Raw genomic sequence first — 23995 nt, 5'->3', positions numbered from 1 at the left:
TTTATCCAATACTAATGTCCTAAAGTATTCTTCTAAATCAAAAACATGACCTGCACCATGTCTTTATTTCAAGGGAGATTTAATAACTGGGAAATATACTCCAGAGGAATTCTTTAAAACTGTAATGACCAAATATCTTTGGAGTGTTAAGCTTGGAAGAGATAAAGATGAAAAGAAAAAGAGAAGTAAAATGCTGTAGGCCGATATACACAATTCCTGGGAAAATCTCACCAGGCATTGCCTTACCGGCACATGTGACGGTGGCACGTGATAAACAACATTCAAGCGTGGTCATTGCCAGTGCTGCCGAACTGGCTCCCGTGCAGGTAGCACATAAACACACCTTTTGAGAGTGGTCGTTGCCAGAACCACCTGACTGGCCCTCGTGCCGGTGGCACATAAAAAGCACCCACTATACTCTCGAAGTGGTTGGCATTAGGAAGGGTATCCATCTGTAGAAACTTTGCCAGATCAAATTGAGCCTGGTGCAACCTTCTGGCTCACCAGTCCTCAGTCAAACCATCCAACCCATGCCAGCATGGAAAGCAGACATTAAACGATAATGATGATGATGAAAAACAAAACAAGTGATTATGGTTAGAATACCTTTGATCAGGTGTTGACTGGGTTAACCAAAATCTCATCAAGTTCTTAATTAGTTTCATAATTATTGAGTTACATAGTATAAATGTTGCTGCTGAGACCCCCTTCGGTCATGACTGACTGTGGGATTGCACCTAGAAAGTTACCCTCCCAGGCACAAGTCCAGGCAAAGTTGTTTATGGAAGACCAGCAGTCGCCCATGCATACTGGCCTCCTGTCTCCATGCCACCAGTGTTATCCAAGGGAAAGGCAAAGGGGCCGATACAGCTTGGCACCCGTGACATTGCAACTCATTTCTACAGCTGAGTGAAGTGGAGCAACGTGAAATAAAGTGTCTTGCTCAAGAACAAACACGCAGCCCGGTCTGGGATTTGAACTCACAACCTCATAATCGTAATCTCGACACTAACCACTGAGCCATGTGCCTTCACAGCAACATAGTATATTTCAATGCAAATATATATTCTTCATGTCTAGGCAGAATATTTAACCCTATTTTTTTTTTACCGTATTTCTGTTGAAATACACCATATATAGGCGCAGGAGTGGCTGTGTGGTAAGTAGCTTGCTAACCAACCACATGGTTGCGGGTTCAGTCCCACTGCGTGGCATCTTGGGCAAGTGTCTTCTGCTATAGCTCCGGGCCGACCAATGCCTTGTGAGTGGATTTGGTAGACGGAAACTGAAGGAAGCCTGTCGTATATATGTATATATATATGTATGTGTGTTTGTGTGTCTGTGTTTGTACCCCTAGCATTGCTTGACAACCGATGCTGGTGTGTTTACGTCCCCGTCACTTAGCGGTTCGGCAAAAGAGACCGATAGAATAAGTACTGGGTTTACAAAGAATAAGTCCCGGGGTCGATTTGCTTGACTAAAAGGCGGTGCTCCAGCATGGCCGCAGTCAAATGACTGAAACAAGTAAAAGAGTAAAAGAGTAAAAAGAGAGAGTATCTTTGTTTTACTTAATTTTGAAACTAACAAAGAGATTAGTAAAATAACTCGTTATTAAGCTGGTATTTGGAAAACATGAAATCTTGATAGAAGGTTTTAATTTAAGTCCCATTAAAACAGGAAGTTTGTATCATAGAACCATGGGAAGTCTCAGGCAGGTTGACATGAAAAGGGTTAAGAGGAAAGAAAGAAAAAACACACCACAGCAACAGGAATGGAAGAGGTAAACAGATCAAAGATTAAGCAGATTTAGTCATAAATTGATAAAAAGTAAATCAATAGAAAATAAACGCTGATCAATAAAAGCCATTATTGCATTGTTGCAACATCAAAGAGAACGAATATTCTAAGAGCACTCTGTGGGCAGAGAAATCCTACTTCTGCAATCTGTTTACCAAAAATAGAAGCAGAATCAGTGTTGTTCCTACTCTGGAGATGATAGTGAAACGCTATACTCTCATTTCTGGTTAACATCTTAAGGAATCTCAAATATCTCAAGAACAAAGTTACAAACATACATCAAAGGATTAAAGGAATTAGTATATTCAATGTTATCTTTATCTACCAACTCGTATTTACAGAGCAAAATCCCTAATATTTAAAACAAAAAAAAAAAGAAATTTTAAAGCTTCTAAAAATTGAAAACCAATAAAAATCCAACAGTAGCAGCATCTCCTTTTAATGTATTCCTTAGAAATCCTAAAGGAATATCCAGCCCACACTTTTCCATTTCTAAATCACAATATGCAATAATAAAAAGAAGGCAGGTACCATGTTATCAGTCTCTTCAGCAAAACATTTAGCTCCACTTTCCCTACCCAGTTCTAAAATTACTACACACACCTCAACAAACACACACACAGACACACACACTCTTTCTCTCTCAGATACACAGAGCAAAATATTACACAATATGAAAGGTTAAGAGTGGAGCAAATAAAGTAAATTAATGAATAATGAATCAATAGGAAATAAATGATCAATAAAAGCCATGATTATATTGTTGCATCATCAATTAACTTCCACACTTCCATGGGTCAGATGGAATTTGTTGAGGCAGTTAAATGTCCTTATTGTCTTCAACTCTGACTTGTTTCCAAAAAAGGTAAACATTTCCCCCAGGCCAGACATGTTTATCACAGAAGACTGGAAACGAACAACACCGCTTGTATGATGGGGATGCTTATTTACAGGCAGCACATGATGTCAAAACAACGACACACACAAATATATGCACATGACAGGCTCCTCTCAGTTTCTGTCAATGAAATCCAGTCACAAAGATTTTACTCAACCCAGGGTAATAGTAGAAGATTCTTGCCCAAGGTGCCATGCAATGGGATTGAACCCAAGACCACATGGTTGGGAAGTGAATTTCTTAACCACACAGCCATGCTTGAGCACTCACTGGATAAAGAAATCATTGGTGAATTATATCCTGAGTTCTCTTACCATTACAAAGTGCAATAACAGCATCTGGAATCTCAACAGAATAACAGAAAGGTTAGAGAAAGTGAAAACAAGGTACAAATATACATAGATATATACATAGGCGCAGGAGTGGCTGTGTGGTAAGTAGCTTGTTTACCAACCACATGGTTCCGGGTTCAGTCCCACAAGAGTGGCTGTGTGGTTGGTAGCTTGTTTACCAATCACATGGTTCTGGGTTCAGTCCCACTGTGTGGCACCTTGGGCAAGTGTCTTCTACTATAGCCTCGGGCCGACCAAAGCCTTGTGAGTGGATTTGGTAGACGGAAACTGAAAGAAGCCTGTCGTATATATCTATATATATATATATGTATGTGTGTGTATATGTTTGTGTTTGTCCCTCTAGCATCGCTTGACAACCGATGCTGGTGTGTTTATGTCCCCGTTACTTAGCAGTTCGGCAAAAGAGACCGATAGAATAAGTACTGGGCTTACAAAAGAATAAGTCCCGGGGTCGAGTTGCTCGATTAAAGGCGGTGCTCCAGCATGGCCGCAGTCAAATGACTGAAACAAGTAAAAGAGAGTAAAAAGAGAGATTCCCCTCGGTTATTGCATTCAGCCAACAACAACAAAGAATGTACAGGCAATAGTATTAGATCCATTGTGCATGAGGACAATCCTGTCTGGACCAGCAATCTCGTTACAGCAAACTACAAGCAACACAAAACTGGTATAGCTACCATTTATTATTGGCTGCACAAAGAAAAACAAAATCCAGTTTTGAAAGGAAAATAATCAAACTATAAAATAAACAAGTGAGACCAGAAAAGGCAGTTTGTTGTTGTGGCACCTTAAGCCTCTCCCTTCCTCTCATTACAATTCCCAGGGCTACATATTTGATAATACTATGACTGCAACCACACCCTCACTACTCATCTCGTTCAGTCCAGATAAATATTCTTTTCTACTCTAGGTACAAGGCCTGAAATTTTGGGGGAGTGGGGACAGTCGATCACATTGACCCCAATATGCAACTGGTACTTTCATACTGAAAGGATGAAAGGCAAAGTTGACCTCGGCAGGATTTGAACTCAGTACATAAAGACAGACAAAATACTGCTAAGCGTTTCCCCCAGCATGCTAACATTTCTGCCAGCTCACCACCACCTAACAGTCCAGACAAGTATTAAAACACACAGAGATTCACTAAAACAACAGCAGGATGAATAATCCCACCAGTCCTAAAGACTGCTCCAATACACATTCACAATAATGGCTTAGGAGAAGAAGAGTATTTGTCATGCTTTGATCAATTCTCCTTGGCCTACTTCTATCACTTGTAACAGCAGAACTTAACAGGAGGAGCACAGGAAAACTCCAGAGTTGTTTGACCTACTAGAAACAGCAGCTAAACCACCAGCAAATCACTCACTACTATCTTAAAAAGGGAAAGACAGAATGGATAATGTAGTCTGGGGGTATACATCATCATCGTTAAACATCCATCTTTCATGCATGCATGGGTAGGACAGAGGACAGGAGCTGGTCAAGTAGAACAAATACCACCCTAGGCTACTGTATCTGTTTTGGCAAGGATCTTCCAGCTGGATGCTCTTCCTAACACCAACCACTCCACAAAATGGAAACCAATCCTTGCATGAAAAAAAAAAAGACGGGATAGTCATGGCTGGGATACGTTTGATTAAAAGATCTGTTTAACCATTTCATTAACATCATCATCATTGTTGTTGTTTAACATCCGCTTTCCATGTTGGCATAGGTTGGATGGTTTGACTGAGGACTGGCGATCCAGAAGGCTGCATCAGGCTCCAATCTGATCTGGCAAAGTCTCTACAGCTGGATGCCCTTCCTATCGCCAACCACTCTGAGAGTGTAGTGGGTGTTTTAACATGCCACCAGCATGAGGGCCAGCCAGGTGGTACTGGCAGTGACCACGCTCAAAAGGTGTTTTTTTTACGTGCCACTTGCACGGGAGCCAGTCAGCGGCCCTAGCAACGATCACACTCAGATGGTGCCTTTAACGTTCCACTGGCACAAGTGCCAATCAGGCGGTACTGTCATCGGCCATGTCAGCAATTTTGATTTTGATTTCACTTGCCTCAACAGGTCTTCACAAGCAAGGTTTATTGTCCAATGAATGAAGGGTATTCATAAGTGGGCTGGTTACACCCACTGGCATAGACCACGGGTTATGGGCTCACTTGGCTTGTCGGGTCTTCTCAAGCACAGCATATCTCCAAAGGTCTCGGTCACTAGTCATTGCCTCAGTGAGGCCCAATGTTCGAAGGTCGTGCTCATCCCAGGTCTTCCTGGGTCTACCTCTTCCACAGGTTCCCTCAACTGCTAGGGTGTGACACTTTTTCACACAACTGTCCTCATCCATTCGCAACATAACATATTTGTTGAAATACACATCCATTGCTTCAAATAATCTTTTAAAATAATGAAGTATTTAGTAAAATAATTATTTAACTGGCTTTTGGAACATAATATTAAATTTCAATGGAAGTTTTCAACTTTGATCACTTTAAAAGAGAGAATTTGTATCACAGAACCAGGGTCAGTCTTGGATAGGTCAGTAACAAAAGGATTAATCAGTGAAGAAAATGCAACACACCAAGTCTACCAGAGAGATGCTCCGTCACCTCTGATGAACTTCTACATCACCAAGTATGTAGTTTGATGCTCAACGGGGCAAATGTTTGACATTTCTGGACAAAGGATTGCAACTGAAAGTTCAACTGAATAACTATGTGTCAGAACTACACAACAACTAAATTTACAAATGCCAGTTCAGCAGCAAATGCACGCACACACACACACATGCATATATGCACACATACTCACACACACTCACACATGCATATATGCACACACATACACATATGCACATACACATGCCTATATGCACACACTCACACACATACACATGCATATATGCACACATACACATGCATATATGCACATACACTCACACACACGCATATATGCACACACATGCATATATGTACACACACACATATGCATGTAAACTAAAATAAAGCCAAATCATTTGATGTGCTAAAAGTAGTCACCAAAACCCCTTCAAATCACACCTTGTTACATTAATAAAGGACATGTTTAACAATATGGTGCTTGACTTTCTGCACACGGAGGGAAAAAGACAGAAAGGCCATGGTTGGAAATACTTTGATCATAGATCTGGTCGATCAGGGTTGAATTGGGGCGGCTTAAATAACAATAATGATTTTAACAGAGCAGGAGAGAGATGGGAAGGGGAAAAGGGAGATGTGGGTTCATGGGAAAGGGAAAAGGAAGCATAGAAGAGATGGGGGAGGGCAGGTTTTCAAGGGGATGAGTTCATTTATAAAGTGTGGGAGAGAAAGAAAAATAGGAAAAGCCAAGAAGTGATGGGGTGGGGGAAGCCAGAGGGAGCTCGAATAAGAAGGAACAAAAGTTTGGTGGAAAAGACCTGAAATAATTAAGGGAAAGGTAAGAGTAAAAAGGGATGGTTTTGTTGTTTTTATTTAGCCCAAGGTTAGCCACAATCTAGCTGAACTATGATCTGAGGCCTGTCGATATTGATATTTCAACCAACATCGGTAAGCAAAGCTTCACTATCTAACAGCTTCTGGTTTTTATATAAGATGTTGGTTGCTATTTCTAGCAGGTAGAGGCTGACTTGTTGGGTCATTTGCGAGTAGAGAAGACAAAACTAAAATTTTAAAAAACAGTGGAATAAATGAATAATAAAAAGGTTAGGATGAGGAAACGAGAAAAAGAAAATCAATAAATAGCTGTTAAGATGAGGGGAAATAGATGAGAAAATATTTGGGATCCAGCTGGATTAGGGATCAATCAGTATCAGCAGAGACCAAAAAGGAACAACTCAAGCTGAAAGCCTTTCATTAGCAGGAATAGAGGGTATGGGTAGGGGTCAATATTCCTATTTGTCAGCATATTGGTATGCAGAAGGGTGTGTGCACACGCATGCACACACACGCATCACCATCATCATTTAATGCTTGCCTTCCATGTTGGCATGGGTTATATATATATATGTTAGTGAATTCCTGAAGAGACTGAAAATGGGTTAGAATGAGAAAAAAAGTTAAGTAACAATAGAGTAGGAAAATAGCAAAAAATGTAGAAACATATATGTGTGTGTGTGTGTATCTACATGGCACTCTGTTGGTTATGACAACGAGGGTTCCAGTTCTCGCGGAGATCCAGCACGAGACACAGAGTGTGACAAGGCTGGCCCTTTGAAATACAGGTACAACAGAAACAGGAAAAAAAGGGTGAGAGAAAGTTGTGGTGAAAGTGTACAGTAGGGTTCGCCACCAGCCCCTGCCGGAACCTTGTGGGGCTTAAGATGTTTTTGCTCAATAAACACTCACAACGCCCAGTCTGGGAATTGAAACTTCGATCCTATGACCACAAGTCTGCTGCCCTAAACACTGAGCCATTGCACCTCCACGTGTATATCTACTTTGTGTATGTATATAAACATGTGTGAGAGTATGTGTGTGTGTCTACACATATATTTATATAAGAGTATATGTATAAACACACATATATACATGTGCATGTATTGTTAAACTTTTGAAAAATGTGTGCATATACATATATGTGTGTGTGTGTATTTATATATATCTACATACTGTGAAGTCTACATCATTGGCCTCTTTGATAGCCCCATCACCCATCTAAGAACTTCTACCACTCATCTGTATTTCCAAGGAATATTCTTGAATCTAATGAGTTGGATTTTCTCATGGATGACAGAAGGTACAAACATCCTTATACAGTAAAGGACCAACCACCAAATAGCCTTCCCATCAAAGATATACCCCACTCCTCCTGCGACCATAAATGTAGACACAATGAAAGGTAGGTCTGGGAAGGTTATGGAAATGACAGAGTTGAGATGAGTGAATGAATGTGGTGTGCAAGAGGTAAGATGGAAAAGATCCTCAACCAAATTTCTCATGAGCAGGAGACAGTGATATAAATTCTTCTGGGGAACAGTGAGAGCAAGGATGAAGTAGACCTGCTGCTAGCTGAGAAACGTAGAGAAAAATTAACTTAAGTAGTCTGGGTGTACAATAGCATAATTAAGATAAAGCCAGATTTAGGCAGCTTAACAGTGATGGTTATCTCTGCATATGCTTCACAAGCATGATTGACATCCTTCTGCAGACTACCTCAATGGCAACAACTTCATCATTGTGGTTGGCAATATCAACAGTGATGTTGGTCGATATGTTAATGACTTCCATGACATACATAGAGGTTATGGACATGGTGCAAGAAACAAGGAGGGTGTAAGGCTCCTGCAGTTCAGTGATGCTGGCCAACCATTTCATCACCTACCAATCTAGCGGACACACAGGTTAGACAGATTACATTCTCACCAGGAAGAGAAACACAAGAGCTATTGTAAATGCCAAAACCTTTACTCATAAAGAATGCACCAGACAACATAAATTAGCAGCTTTTAAGTTCAAAGTCAGAACTAGAAAGATACAGAAACAAATGACAACACGAGGAAGGAAGATGTGGAAACTAAAAGATCCTGCAATTGGGAACATAACTATAGGGAGGAAAATTTAGGCCCCAGTAGCAATACATAACAACTGGGAATTTCTACAAGATAACCTGCTTAGGGCTACAGAACAGACCTGTGGCTGGAGGAAAGTCTCTGCCAAACCAAAAGTAATGTCATGGTGGAATGATATGGCTGATAGCGAAGTAAAAGCTGAGACAGACTTGGAAAACTTAGGAAGAATGTAGCAATAGGGAGTATTATCGAATGAATAAAAAGGTGGTAAGGTTACAAGTATACTTGGCTAAGGGTGAAGCACAGGGAAAGATATGTGTAGCTGTCTTGCAACATAAGGGATCAGAGGCATGATGTGTTTGGAATTGTAAGACAGTATGTGAGAGAGAAATGTGATGCCATTGACAAGAAGTGTATTCAGAATAATGATGGCATACTCATTAACAATATGGAAGATGATATACTCACACAGAAGTGCTTTTATGAGAGGCTGCTTAATTTGGAGAACATATGAGATAAAGAGGGGATACCTAATGCAGATCCTATGCAGGGACCAATAATTCAAACTGAAAGCAGCATAATAGATAAAGTAATCAAGGACAGGAAGAGAAGCAGGTGGAGATATATATATATATATATATATATATATATATTATATATATATATATATACACACACACACACACACACATATATATATACATATATACATATATATACATGAATGTATGTATGTATATATCTTCTTTCTTTATCCCCGTCTGTCTTGATAGACAATGGGTTGCGCCAAGGGTGGGGCCTACTTTGATGATGTGCAGCGTCTGCTGTGACTGAACAGTCCAATTCTAGAGTGGCAGTCCTTGGTACAGTTGCTGCACACGAACATCGATGGGTACGTTTGGGGTGTTGCTGCAGTTGTCCTCCTCCTGTCCCGCCTGTCCAACCACAGCTGTGCTCTCCTCTCCTCAGCCATGGAAACGCCTTTCCTCACCGTCCAACGCCAGGCAGAGCGGTCAGCAGCTGTTTCCTCCCACGTGTCCACACAGATGTTGGCAGTTCTCAGGTCGTGCTTGCACACGTCCCTGTATCGTAGCTGTGGACGTCCCTTGGGTCGGGATCCCGTGGTGAGTTCGCTGTACAGGATGTCTTTAGGCATGCGACCGTCCTGCATGCGGCAGACGTGTCCGAGCCAGCGCAGTCGTCTCCGCACGAGGAGGGCATACATGCTTGGCATATTAGTCTGTTCCAGGATGACTCCGTTTGGTACTCGGTCCTTCCAGGAGATGCCAAGGATCCGTCGAAGACATCGCATGTGGAAGCCGCTGAGGCGGCATTCCTGCCGGGTGTATGTTGTCCAGCTCTCGCTGCCGTAGAGTAGGGTGCTCAGCACGCAGGCTCGGTACACTGCGATCTTGGTGGTTAATGTGAGCATGTTGTTTTCCCACACTCTCCTGGAGAGCTTAGCCATGGCAGCAGCAGCCTTCCCAATCCGTCTGTTCAGCTCCGGCTCGAGGGACAGGCTGCTGGAGACCGTCGATCCCAGGTAAGTGAACTCGTTCACCACCTGCAAGCTGTGGTCGCCGACACTGATGCTGGGGACACCTCCGACGTCCTGGCCCATGATCTCTGTCTTTTTCAGGCTGATGGTAAGGCCGAACTCTTGGCAGGCATCCGCCAGGGAGCTGACCAGCCTCTGGAGACCCGGTTGGTTGTGTGATGTTAGGGCGGCATCGTCAGCAAAGAGGATCTCTCTGATCAGCACCTGACGGACTTTGGTCTTAGCTCTGAGGCGCGCAAGATTGAACAATCCACCATCAGCCCTGGTGTGGAGGAACACTCCGTCGTCGGATATATATATATACATATGCATGTATGTATATACATATATATACATGAATGTATGAATATAATACATATATATACATGAATGTATGTATATAATACATATATATACATACATATGCACGTATGTATATAGATACATATACATACATACATACATATGCATGTATGTATATAGATACATATACATACATACATACATATGCATGTATGTATATAGATACATATACATACATACATACATATGCATGTATGTATATAGATACATATACATACATACATACATATGCATGTATGTATATAGATACATATACATACATACATATATGTATATACATACATACATATATATACATATGCATGTATGTATATACACATATACATACATAGTATACACACACACACACACAGTATACACACACACATTATACACACACACACACATTATACACACACATATATATATATATATATATATATATATATATATACACGTATATGTGCCCACGCACGTGTGTGTCTGTGTAAGAATAGGAAATCGATTTTTATTGAATATATCAATCAGACAGGACAAAACTAATACTGTTTATATATCCTGTAGTGCTTTGTCGATAATAAAATTTTTTTAAAAGACTCGATCTATTGGAAAAATAGTGTTTGTAAAGAAACACATATTCAATATACGTGCTTATTCATTGTGTGTGTACGCGCGCCTATCTTTCTATTTATAATTCCATTATATGTAACATATACAACGAGAGGAAGTTTATGTGATTGTTCGACCTATGAGAGCTAACAGCTAAATCTCTCTCAAATTATACACCACATTTTTTCTTTTTGTTAATTGAAAGCTACTTCAGATAATGTAGTTCTAGATCCACAGTGCTCAGAAGAAGTACATGACTAGTTGGAACGTGTCTAGTCAAAGTCTTTCTTGAGCGGAGAAGGCCGACCTGGGGCGAAAAATAGTTACTTCCTTGATCCAGCTGATGCATGTATATGAAGGAAGTGAGACCCCCAAAGCTGTTCTTGTTATTTGGGTATATATATATATATATATCGTATAATTCCGAGAGTGTGAAGGTGGGAGGTACACAATGTCTGAATGAAAAAAAAAAGCGGAATGATCATAACTGGAATGCCTTTAATTATAAGAACCGCTCAATCAGACAACAGCTCGATCTGCAAGAAATAGCAGTTAAATCTACCTCAAACCACACCGTATTTATTATTTATTTTTTAAAGGTAAAAAAACATTGGATAATGTAGTCCGGGATATAGAATACCTGTAAACAGTTGGATTGTCACAAATGGAACGCTTTTGGTCATAAGTTTGCATAATGACATCTCAACTGGGGCTAAACAACAATATGAACAAGGAAGACCCCCAAAAAAGAAAAATTGGTTCATAAAACTGAAGATGATATATTCCTGGGTTTACGTAGATAGCAGTAAGAAATGGGGATCTAATGAGGGGTTTCCCCGTACCAGGGTACATTGTGATTATGTCTGGACTATTTCAATAAACTATATTTAAAGCATAAAGCATTAACCGTTTAATTAGTTCTTAATACTAATTGAATTGAAACGATCTGGGAGATGGGAGATGAGAAAACGATAAATCGCGTCATAGACGACAGCTGTTTTGCTACTTTACTTTTGTCTGTATCGTTCCTAATAATTCTAACTCTTCCATTTTACCAGAATATGTTCCAGATGCTGCTCACGAGACCAAATTTCTAGAGAAAAAACCCCCTTCAAGTAAGGAAATAGCATGTTGCTGTGGTTATTTAGCTATAGGTGAACTTTGATCGGACAACCCTAAGCTGAAAACAATACCTGACTTACCCATCCCGTCTTTCTAAGGGGTATGTAGAATTATAAATCTCAAATATATATATTTTTACCTTATTTCAAATGATTGGGTGGGATTTTAGTGAGATCAGGCCGTTACTTCTAGCCGGTCGAGCGACTATGTAGCGGCTCCTGTAACCTGAAAGGTGTTGGTAAAGACTAATCACACACCTAATTGGTTCGTGTTTGTCAGTTTCTTTTTATATGTACAAAAAAATAAAATAGTTGTTATTTATTACGAAACTAAATGCGAGATAAGGAGAATGTAACATTCAAAATTAAGATGTTGTATATTTAATATGTATAAATGAAGAGTGGAACTTACCTCAACACGACCCTTCGCTGCTTTCTTTTGCGTTTGGTCCCCTCCTTCGGACAGTTGAATACCGTTTAGGAGGACTAGAAATGCCAGGGCAAACGCAGTCCAAAGGAAGCATTGCTTCTTTGGTCTGGTTTCCATCTTCGACTCCGACTGAAACAACAACCAGAGAGGAATGAAGTTATCTCAGCTTCAGACGCACAGTATTCTGGGAGCGAGGAGCGAATCGCGATTATTTATATAGGAGCGACGGAGTCGGCAGCGGGAACGGAGGCGTTAGTTGTGATAGTGGCGGCGGCGGAGGCGGTGGTGGTGGCGGCGTGAAACCGATGGTGGTGGGGGGGGGGAGAAAAGCAGGTTTTCAATTATGAGGAAAGTGTTCATGTGATTGCACCCGGATGAATAAAGAAATAACATGTGATTGCACCCGGATGTATACAATAGAGCCTGCGTGTTTTTTTTTTTCTAATAAAACCATTTTAAAACTAGTAGACGGGTGGTTGTTCGATCTCGCTCCGCTCCATTACATATACGTGTGTGTATGTTTGTAAACGTATGCTTATGTATGTATGTATGTATGTATGTATGTATGTGTGTATGTATGTATGTATGTGTGTATGTATGTTTATATATATGTATGTATGTATGTATGTATGTAGTATGTATGTATGTATGTATGTGTGTGTGTATGTATGTATGTATGTATGTGTGTGTATGTATGTATGTATGCGTGTATGTATGTATAACAAAATGATCAAAGAGAAATAACTCGGAGTGGTCATTAGCATATCTTTGAACAACAGATACAGGTCTATCAAATATCATACAACATTAAGTGACGTTTATTTTCGTGGTCTTATTAATGCAGTCAGTAATTGTATGATGCTAATTGAATGTTTGTGCTTAGACTTACAGCATTTGAAATAATTAATTCTGTGATAAGGAATATATTTTACAAAAGAAAGACAAAAAAAAAGGAGAAAGAAATAACACCAATGCAACACAAAGTGCCTCAATTGGTCGCACACCACAAGGGTCAACGGAACCTACTTTCCAACGCCTTAGCCACGACATTACCATGGGCGATGGCGTGGCTAAGGCGTTGGAAAAGCTAAGCGCTCTTACGGGTATCACCTGACACCTCGGTAAGGCGAACAGCTGATGATGACGAGAACTTCACCGTTAGCGGTCCAGTCCCTCTGAACATCTCAAACGCCACAGGCTGGAAGAGACAGTTTACTACCAGGTCCCAATACTTCAGGGTTTTGTTCCGTTCGGCTATGGAAGCAGTGATGCCCCCATTTACCGCAACATCCAGGATGCTGGAGAGAGCAAAAGAATCACAAACTGTGGCGTCCCAGATGAAGAATCTCATCATCATCATCATTGTTCGACCGTGGTCGAGACATTGGAATTTACCATGCTACGCCAGACTTCACGGTCCATCATGGCATTACGGAGGTCCTGTTGCTGGATGCTTGTATCCCTGGAGATTACATCAGAGTAGGAGAGTGTGCGCCCTCTGGTAATGCGAGTAGATGGCTTCCAGAGGAGAAGAGTAGAAATTACCTCTTTTTCAGCTCTACAACAATGTCCAGCAAACTGGACTCTCTTACCTTTCACAAGAGATGACACAGGTGGTAGTTTCCAATATATATATATATATGAAGAATCTATAAGATGAACCTAGGGACAGAGAGTAAGACCAACTGGTCTCTTTCCACCAATTCTGGATAATCCCACAGGCTCTAGAATTGAGATGATATTAATCCAAGCTAAGACCGCCTTAATGATTAAGTTTAGCTTGGTATGATGAGTGAAACCGCTAGTATTTAGGCGGCAAGACAGACCGTGAAGACGTGTGGAATCGAGAGGGTCTACCACAGCAACATCTCAGTTCCCTACAAATATCAGCTCCCACTCTCAATGCGATGGAGATGCGGAGTTCATCTAGACTGATTAGACCCCCACCCCACCCCAATGTTGGCCACAGGCATGGCATCAATCCAGTTCCCCGAGAATTTTGCACTACTAGAAAGTAGGCGACACCTAGAAAATTGATCAGATTGATCAAAGAGACAGAGTTGAAATTGGCACCTGAACGCAGATTGTTCCATACTCTCTGCTTCCATTTATCTTCAACCGTAACAGGAACTGACAAACCCAGCTCTCTCCACTGTAACTGAGCTTCATTCATTTCCCTGTGGGAGAGGAGAGGGTGTTGCCTACAAAGGGAGAGCAAGCGTAAATGGAAGAGAGAAAACAGGAAAGAGATAGAGACAAACATTTGTGCGGACCTTGATCCCCAAACCGGTTGGGCAAAGCAGCTGGTCACTGGACTTTGGGGAGAGTTTGGCATTGACCAAGCATTCGAGTTTCCTGAAGATTAGGTTGTCAAAGCATTGGAGAGGCAACAAGAATCTATAAGAGGGACTAACTCTGAGAAAGTACAATAACTAAGGAATCGACAATTCCTAAGTATTAAAAAACCTTGGTGGGTGTCAATTACCACAAGATATTTTAAAAGTTACTCGAGGTTAGCCATCTTGTATTGAAAAATGAATTTGAAAGTTCGGTTAGAAATTGGGGATTGAAAAGAACACCACACTGATGAAGGAGGAACCATGATAGAAGGGAAGCTGGATGGTTGAGGAGCCAGATCTCATATTTGGAACTGTTAAGGTTAAGGCCCATACGACCAACTTCCTCAGTCATCGTCCTTGTGGTCAGGGGGCCCCGGGTTTATTAAATTTCTTTCTGCCTGTAGATGATGTATCATAATTGCCAAATGGCGATTAAGACCAGCTACAAATGAGAAGGGGAAATAATCTCAAAATTCAAGAACTCTCCAAAGTTGATATGCCATTAAAGAAAAGGACAGGCTTATCATTTGGAGATAAGAGAACAAACAGTTAGGTGCACATGTACACACGCACACTGGTTTCAAATTTTGGTACAATGCCAGCAATTTGGAGGCAGGGGTAAGTCGATTACATGGACCCCAGTGCTCAAAATTAGTACTTAATTTATCGACCCTAAAATGATGAAAGGCAAAGTTGACCTCAGTGGAATTTGAACTCAGAACGTAAAGATGGACGATAAGCCGCTAAGCATTTTGCCCGGCATGCTAACAGCTTTGCTTGCTTGCCGCCTTACACACTCACATTAACAAAGAGAACAGAGTGAGCAACATATTTTATTGCATAGTATTACAATTGTTTCATTGACGCCTTGTTACTGGAATATTGGTTTCAAATTTTGACATAAGGCCAACAATTTCGTCAGTAAGTCGATTACATCGACCCCCAAAGCTCAACTGGTACTTATTTTATTGACCCCGAAAGGATGAAAGGTAAAGTTGACCTCGGCGGAATTTGAACTCAGAATGTAAAGTATTTTTTGCCTGGCGTGCTAACGATTCTGCCAGCTTGCAGCTTTAATTATTGCTGGAATATTATTCTATGATATACAAAAGGATAATCCATGTCAATATTATTTTAGCAATTTTAGTGAATGTCAATGCCCTGGGTACATATATAAAGCAGTTTGCTGAACTAATCTTTTATTCTACAGAATCTCTCATTAATGTTGTAATAACCATTTCATTAGCATATTATAACTAAAAAAACAAAAAAACTCGACAAAAGACAAAAAGCAAATGTGTCGTAAACCACAAATTCAAATTAACCCGTCAATTATTTAAATAAAGAGAGCAAAAGAATGAATGGAAAAAAGTAAGTAAATAAAGAAAGAAAAAAGAGGAAGAAATACAAAAATGGACAGATAAGCTATGTAAGATACCTTATTGTTATACCTGTAGAATTGTATATTCCTTATAGCCAGAGTCTCCCCTAAGGTCATTAAGTTGGCTGACCGCAACAGCTCAGGATTCACTTTGTAATTTGATGCGGGGTATTTTTTTCTTACACCAATTCAATTATTAATGCTTTACAACTGATTTACAAGCTGTCCATACTTGTAAAGACAATTATCAGGTTTTCCCTCTCTTTCTCTCTCTCTTTCTCTCTCTCTACCCCTCTCTCTGTCTCTCTCTCCCTTCTCACTGTCTCTTTCTCTGTCTATCCGTCTCTCTCTCTGTCTCTCCGTCTCTATTTCTGTCTCTGTCTGTCTGTCTCTCTCTCTTCCATAATGTGTATTTCCTGCTGAAGTAATAAACTCATAAGTCAAACGAATAGTTAAAATGATTTAGAATGATAAAGGAATAAGAAATCCATTTCCAACACATAAACACACACACATATATTTTTATTAAAAAGGAAATCAATAATGTATATCAACTATCATGTAGTTTAAAAATTATCGTGTAGTTATAAAATGATACAGTAAATGCAGACATTCACAGATATATATATATATACATATATGCATACATTTACATACTCATAACCATACAGAAATACAGGGGTATATATATGCACTCCTTTTTATGGATGGTTGTATCATTGAAAATATTCACTTATATTAATAAACCAATTAGACGTTCTCTATCGAATTTATAAAAATATTTTCTCATTACATCTTACAATGATCTCCGAATACCTGTTAATTAATTCTTCCTTGTATAATAATATATACAGGGTCTCTTCTAAGCAAAGAATGCATATTCTGGAGTTCGTATTGTACGGGTACGCAGTTTTTATCATTGACCAGGTTATGTTGTATCTTCTTTTCCGCCAGACTCCATATTAGTTTGGCAAGGGATGTGTTGTGTCTATTGTCTTTATTCTGAAATGATGAACGTAATTACGCCATCGATTTTTGAAGGAACTAGAAGATACACCTACATATGCGAATTCTTCTGCTTGAGTCTAGATAGTGCAACTGTATACGATGTTTTTTTGGAGACATTCATTTCTCAGAGGACATGCAGCTTCATTTCTAAAATTACACTGTTTCTTTTCCTTAAAATTAAATTAGTCATTAATAGCATTATTCATGTTACTGCTATGTGTATTATTAATACAGTAATCATTATATATTCGTTATTATTATTATTATTATTATTATATTATTATTTTTATTATTATTATTATCATTATTCATCTCTTAACATCCGCCTTCCATGCTGGCATGGGTGGGACGGTCTGACAGGAGTCAGCCAAGCAGAAGCCTGCACCAGACATCTGTGACTGTTTGGTAGGATTTTTACAGCTGGATGCCCTTCCTTACACCAACCACTCAGCAGAGTGGTCTAGTGCTTTTTACGTGGCACAAGCACAGGCGAGGTTAGTTTTGGCATGGTTTTTATAGCTGGAAGCCCTTCCAAACGCCAACCACTTTACAGTGTGGACTGGGTGCTTTTAAGTGGCACCTGCAGTGACAGGGTCACCAAGTACTTGCAACACAAAAAACCTTTTGAGAGGGGAGGGGTATTGGAGGAGGTGATCTTGTGTCAGTTGATGAAAGATTATATTGAGGCAGAGAGACAGAAACAAGTGTCTTGCTGTAGAGGAAGTACTAGGTTACCCAGCCAGGGTGGGTAGAGAGATTAGGGATGAAGACAGAAACAAGTGCACTACTGCAAAGAAAATACATGGTTACCCAGCCTGAGGGAAGTATAGTGGAAGGAGAGAGAGAGTGTGGGATGGTTGCAAAGTGTCGGGCATACTCACAAGGGACGGGGATCAGAATATAAATGGGATGGTTGAGTGAAAGAAGAGAGAGATATAGATGGTGGCAAGTACCAGGGCATGCCCCTTGAGGTTCAAAACATCATAATATAAATGGCAGGATTTTGCGAGAAAGCGTGATTAGAGAGTGCGGAGGGTGGGGCAAGAACAGGATTCAGGAGTGAGAGGTAGGTATAGTGTGTGAAGAAGGAAATGTGAGGAAGAGAAGAGATGTAGATTGGTTTGTTGGGGTATGGTGTGTGAAAAGTTTTCTTATGTGTGGGTGGAACACACAAGTCGGGGGGCTAGCAGATAAAAATGAAGCAGTAAGACAGAGCGTGTGGGTAGAACACACAGGTCTGGGGCTAGCAGAGAGCAATGATACAATGGGACAGGGCCAAGAGGACAGGATTGGGGAGTGGGAGGTGAGCCTAGTGTATAAAGCAGTACTGTGAGGAAGAGAAGAGATGTAGTTTGGTTCATTGTGGTTGAGTGTGTGAGAAGTTTTCTTGTTATATGTGTTGGTGGGACACACAGCACTTCTAGAACTCAGTTTCACTGATGTGGGTGGGTCTTCTTAAGAACCTCATATCGCTAGGCATCTCAGGCCATGGTCATTTCCTCCATGGGGCCCAACATCCTGAGTTCAGTCCTTACCACTTCATCTCATGTCTTCCTGGGTCTCCCTCTTCCACAGGTACCACCTACCCAGTTTGTCAGTCAGCCTCCCTATCCCTCATTCACCTTCCCATACAATCTTTCAAACCACCCACCCACTTCTACTTAGCATGTGCTTTGTGGGACCACTTGGGTACCTTATCACCATTATCCATGTCTTGCACCTCCTACTCATCATTTCCCCCTTCTATATGTGAGCACCTATGCAGATCCCTTTTTGGGAAGCTTCTCTGCAGCCCTCCTCATAGTAATCCCCTCGTCCCAAGCATGAAGCTAACCCCTTGCCTCCTCCAGGGATTGTAGTTCTGCGAACTGCATAGGGACCTCAACAGTGCAGATGGTATGAAAAAGTGCGGGTAGCTAAGGTGGCGAGCTGGCAGAAACGTTAGCACGCCAGCTTGCCGGGCGAAATACTTAGCAGTATTTCATCTGCTGCTACGTTCTGAATTCAAATTCTGCCGAGGTCGACTTTGCCTTTCATCCTTTCGGGGTTGATAAATTAAGTACCAGTTACACACAAGGGTCGATCTAATCAACTTAATCCGCCTGTCTGTCCTTGTTTGCCCCCTCTGTGTTTAGCCCCTTGTGGGTAGTAAAGAAATAGGTATGAAAAAGTACCCAGTCCACGCTGTAAAACGGTTGGCATTAGGAAGATCATCCAGCCTTAAAAACCATACCAAAGCAGATATTGGAGCTTGATGTAAGCCATGGACACATCGGATCCTACTAAACCAACCAGCCATAACCAGCATGGAACATGGACATTAAATGATCATTAATCAATCAATCAATCAACCTTACAACGTGGTTGAACAACCAATCCTAATCAGTCGGTGACAGCAATAAGCACACAATTTTACACACACACACACACACACACATGCCATGGCTGTGTGGAGGCTTGCTTCCCAAACATATAATTCTGGGTTCAGTCCCACTGCGTGACACCTTGGGTAAGTGGCTCCTATAACTTCAGGCTGACCAAAGCCTTGTGAGTGGATCTGGTCGACGGAAGTTGAAAGAAACCCGTCGTGTATATGCGCGTGTGTGTCTTTGTGTCTCTGTTTGTCCACCACCACCGCTCGACAACTGGTGTTAGTGTGATTACGTCCCTGTAACTTAGCGCAGTTCGGCAAAGAGTCTGACAGAATAAGTATGTGTGTGTGTGTATGTGTGTGTTTATATATATGTGTGTGTGTATGTGTGTGTTTATATATATGTGTGTGTATATGTATATATATATATATATGTGTGTGTGTGTGTGTGTTGTGTGTGTGTGTGTGTGTGTGTGTGTGTGTGTGTGTGTGTGTGGTGTGTGTGTGCGTGTGTGTGTGTGTGATTTTTCAATCATTTGTCTTATGGCCGGTCAGAAAATTACCATTTGTTTCACGTACCCCCCCCCCACACGCGATATATTCGTTTCAGGTCCTATTGTATAAACTGGCACATGTTCTGCAGTTAAAGTCAATAATGCATGCGCAGCCTTTTCGTTTCCAAGGTGATTTGTTTACTACGGATACGAAACTTGACTTATCCTGTTTGATGACACGAGCTCTCTTCGCGAAAATTATCTGTCACAAAGTAAGTAAATTTAATGTCAAAATAAGACTAGCCAGAATGGACACTGTCATAAGCTGTTGTCAAATATATTGGCAATATTACCACTTGCAATTTTTGTGAAGTTTATTTTTGTTTTTCGTTGAAAAATGTAGTTTTAAGCATTACAATTGACTACTAGAAACTCATTAGCCATCGCGGGAGCCCGAACGTGGTCGCTTGGTGGTAAATAGCGGGCAAATTTCCCGTAAGCTACATCCTTCTGTCATGAAATAAAGGACAAAGTTTCAACGTTTAATAGCTAACTTGGTAGAAAATTATCCACCAACAACTTTGACAACCATTGTGAATTATATATATATATATATAATATAAATTAAAGATAAAACCACTATTATGCAACTCAAACAGTGATAGACATAAACCAAAACACAAATATAGGAGCTTTTCCTTTTGAAAGGCAGTTTTCAACACAATTTCTAGTTAACTAAACACTTTTAAACTTCGTATACTGGTAGAATGTGTCAAAATAAAACATTTTTTTCTCTTGGCTTTCTTGAGAAAATTGTAATTTGTAAGTTTAACGTAGTTTCATTTTTCGAATTTTAACCAATCCTATGTCCTCTATTGAGCTAAAATAATTTGCTGCGTCTAAAACTGAGACAACATCCTGTCACTAACTCTAACCCTCTCCCTAAATTTTAGCCTTTCGTTTTTTTTTTCTTAATTGTTAAATTAATTTAAGGATAACATTTAAGAAAAAAAACGAAAGCAATGGAAAATAATTTTAATTTAACAATTAAGAATAAAAAAACGAAAGGCTAAAACGAAAGCAAAAACTCAAAACAAAAACAAAACGAATAATTTTAGACACACACGTAACAATTAAGAAAAAAAAACGAAAGGCTAAAATTTAGGGTTAGGGTGAGGGTTAGTGACAGGATGTTGTCTCAGTTTTAGATGCAGCAAATGATTTTAGCTCAATAGAGGACATAGGATTGGTTAAAATTCGAAAAATTAAACTACGTTAAACTTACAAATTACAATTTTCTCAAGAAAGCCAAGAGAAAAAAATGTTTTATTTTGACACATTCTACCAGTATACGAAGTTTAAAAGTGTTTAGTCAACTAGAAATTGTGTTGAAAACTGCCGTTCAAAAGGAAAGATCCTGAATATATATATAATTCACAATAGTGGCCAAAGTTGTTGGTGGATAATTTTCTACCAAGTTAGAAAATTATATATATATAAATATATATGTAACCCATGAATTTTAAAAGCGTTACTCTTACACTTTTACTCTTTTACTTGTTTCAGTCATTTGACTGCGGCCATGCTGGTGCACCGCCTTTGGTCGAGCATATCGACCCCGGGACTTATTCTTTGTAAGCCAGTACTTATTCTATCGGTCTCTTTTGCCGAACCGCTAAGTTACGGGGACGTAAACACACCAGCATCGGTTGTCAAGCAATGCTAGGGGGACAAACACATACACATATATACATATATACGACAGGCTTCTTTCAGTTTCCGTCTACCAAATCCACTCACAAGGCATTGGTCGGCCCGGGACTATAGCAGAAGACACTTGCCCAAGATGCCACGCAGTGGGACTGAACCCGGAACCATGTGGTTGGTTAGCAAGCTACTTACCACACAGCCACTCCTGCGCCACTCCCGTTGTTTTTCATGCTGCTCAGAATTGGAGTAAACTGAGAACATCAGCTGTTAGCTGTCAAGACACTGAATCCTTCAAAGATTCCATGCTTCCTGAAATTCACCAACATTACTCCTGACATATCTATGCATCCTTTCCTCGTAATGATTCTTTTAATGTTCACTTTTCTGCCTTTTTCTGTTTTATTCTGTGTACTGTGCATGTATTTCTAGCTTTCATCGCTGTCTTACTTTACTTGACTAATATGTCTGCTTTCTGTCACCTAAACTTTTCTGACGGGCTGCAGTGTACTTGAACTCTGTATTTTTCACTTTTTGCTGCTTTTGCAGATTCCCACGACTCTCTGTCGCCATCCAATTCCATTATAACGATTTTGAATTGGGAACCTGAGTCATAGGGCATCTTTTATTAGCTGACTAGCAGTATCGCCCGGCGTTGCTCGGGTTTGTAAGGGAAATAACTATATAAGCATTTTTAGAGAGTTATAGCCAAAAAATAGCAAAAAAATGCATTAAAAATGGAAAAAAAATGATGGTAATTTTTTTTTAAATCGTTGACTCATCACAGACATTTTTAGAGAGTTACTTCCCTTATATAATAGTGAAAAAATGCATTAAAATGGAAAAAAATGATGGTAATTTTTTTTTAAAAATCGTAGACTCATTGTAGACGCGCGCTAATACCCAGAAGGGCTTGATATGAATCACGACTATAAGATATCCGGTTTTGGTTAAACTGCACCGCAAAATGTGGGAGTAGTTTGAAATCTAAATCGTAGGAGACAGACAGCACACAACCTCACTTTTATATATAAAGATTACACAACCATGGACGCCACCTCTATCAATGTATTGCAGTTGCTCTCTTGATTGAGCTTGATAATCTTGACCGCTGATATTGTAGAATTGCTTCTCTCAGCATCCATGTAAGAAGCACTGTTGGCTCAGTTGAGCTCTTCCACTACCTCTTCACAATCGCCATGCTACAGCCTCATGAATTTGCCATTTCCTTGGTAGGGTGGCTGAACAGGTACCATGCTTTGCAAAAGAGCAGTCTGTAACTACACAGGGCACAGTCGTCACATATATATGTATATATGTGTATATCTTTATTTGTCTGTGTTTGTCCTCTCAGCATTGCTTGACAACCAATGCTGGTGTGTTTACGTCCCCGTAACTTAGCGGTTCAGCAAGTTGATTTGCTCAACTAAAGGCGATGCTCCAGCATGGCCACAGTCAAATGACTGAAAAAAGCGTGTGTGTATATGTATACAATAGGCTTCTTTCACTTTCCATCTACAAAATCCACTTGCAAGCCTTTGGCTAGCCCAAGGCTATAGCAGAAGACATTTGCCCAAAGTAACCACACAGTGGGACTGAACCCGGAACCATGTGGTTTGGAAGCAAGCTTCTTGCCACACAGCCATGCCTGCGCCTTAAATTTTCACTTCTGTTACCACAAAGCAGCTGAAATATGCAGGATCATTGATTAATTTTGTGTGGTTTCACTTCTAAGACTTCAAACCTGTGATTATATCTGCCAAAGATCAATGCTCTTCAACTGACCTACCTCCCAACCTTTATCTCAGATTCCATAAATCTTGCCCCGATGTAGAGTAAAAATCCAGCATAACTGATTGATTTGTTTATATTCAAAACAACCCACTTTAGGCTCATGTTTGAAAAGTAACATGTTGTCTTATTTATTTTTCAGATTGTGTGTAGAGGGAGCTCTAACGATGACAGCTGGTTCTGTACCTGTTCCCATGGTGATACCCATGAGGGTTCCTCAACTCGGTAAACCGAAAGCATCCATAGATACAAACACCAAGATCGCTCTCTGTTCAAGTATTTATCTTTTCTATATT

General features: G+C 40.2%; 1 protein-coding gene and 1 long non-coding RNA gene across 2 annotated transcripts in view; one reads left to right on the top strand and one right to left on the bottom strand.

Annotated features, from left to right (window-relative positions):
* Positions 1-12858, bottom strand: part of LOC115213409 — a 28736-nt gene extending 15878 nt beyond the window's left edge. Inside the window, exon 1 of the long non-coding RNA XR_003881799.2 lies at positions 12591-12858. This is a non-coding gene — a long non-coding RNA (uncharacterized LOC115213409). The remainder of the gene's footprint in view (positions 1-12590) is intronic.
* A 7515-nt stretch (positions 12859-20373) lies between these two features.
* LOC115213361 (double zinc ribbon and ankyrin repeat-containing protein 1) overlaps positions 20374-23995 on the top strand; it is a 74162-nt gene continuing 70540 nt past the window's right edge. The window contains exons 1-2 of the mRNA XM_029782302.2: positions 20374-20473; positions 23842-23975. Of these exons, the coding sequence (XP_029638162.1) occupies positions 23867-23975 (109 nt within the window). The 5' untranslated portion in view covers positions 20374-20473; positions 23842-23866. The remainder of the gene's footprint in view (positions 20474-23841; positions 23976-23995) is intronic.

The sequence above is a fragment of the Octopus sinensis genome, linkage group LG6 (genome assembly GCF_006345805.1).
Source record: "Octopus sinensis linkage group LG6, ASM634580v1, whole genome shotgun sequence".
Classification (NCBI taxonomy): domain Eukaryota; kingdom Metazoa; phylum Mollusca; class Cephalopoda; order Octopoda; family Octopodidae; genus Octopus; species Octopus sinensis.
The sequence above is the reverse complement of the archived record's forward strand: the minus strand, read 5'-3'. Positions and strand labels throughout refer to the sequence as shown.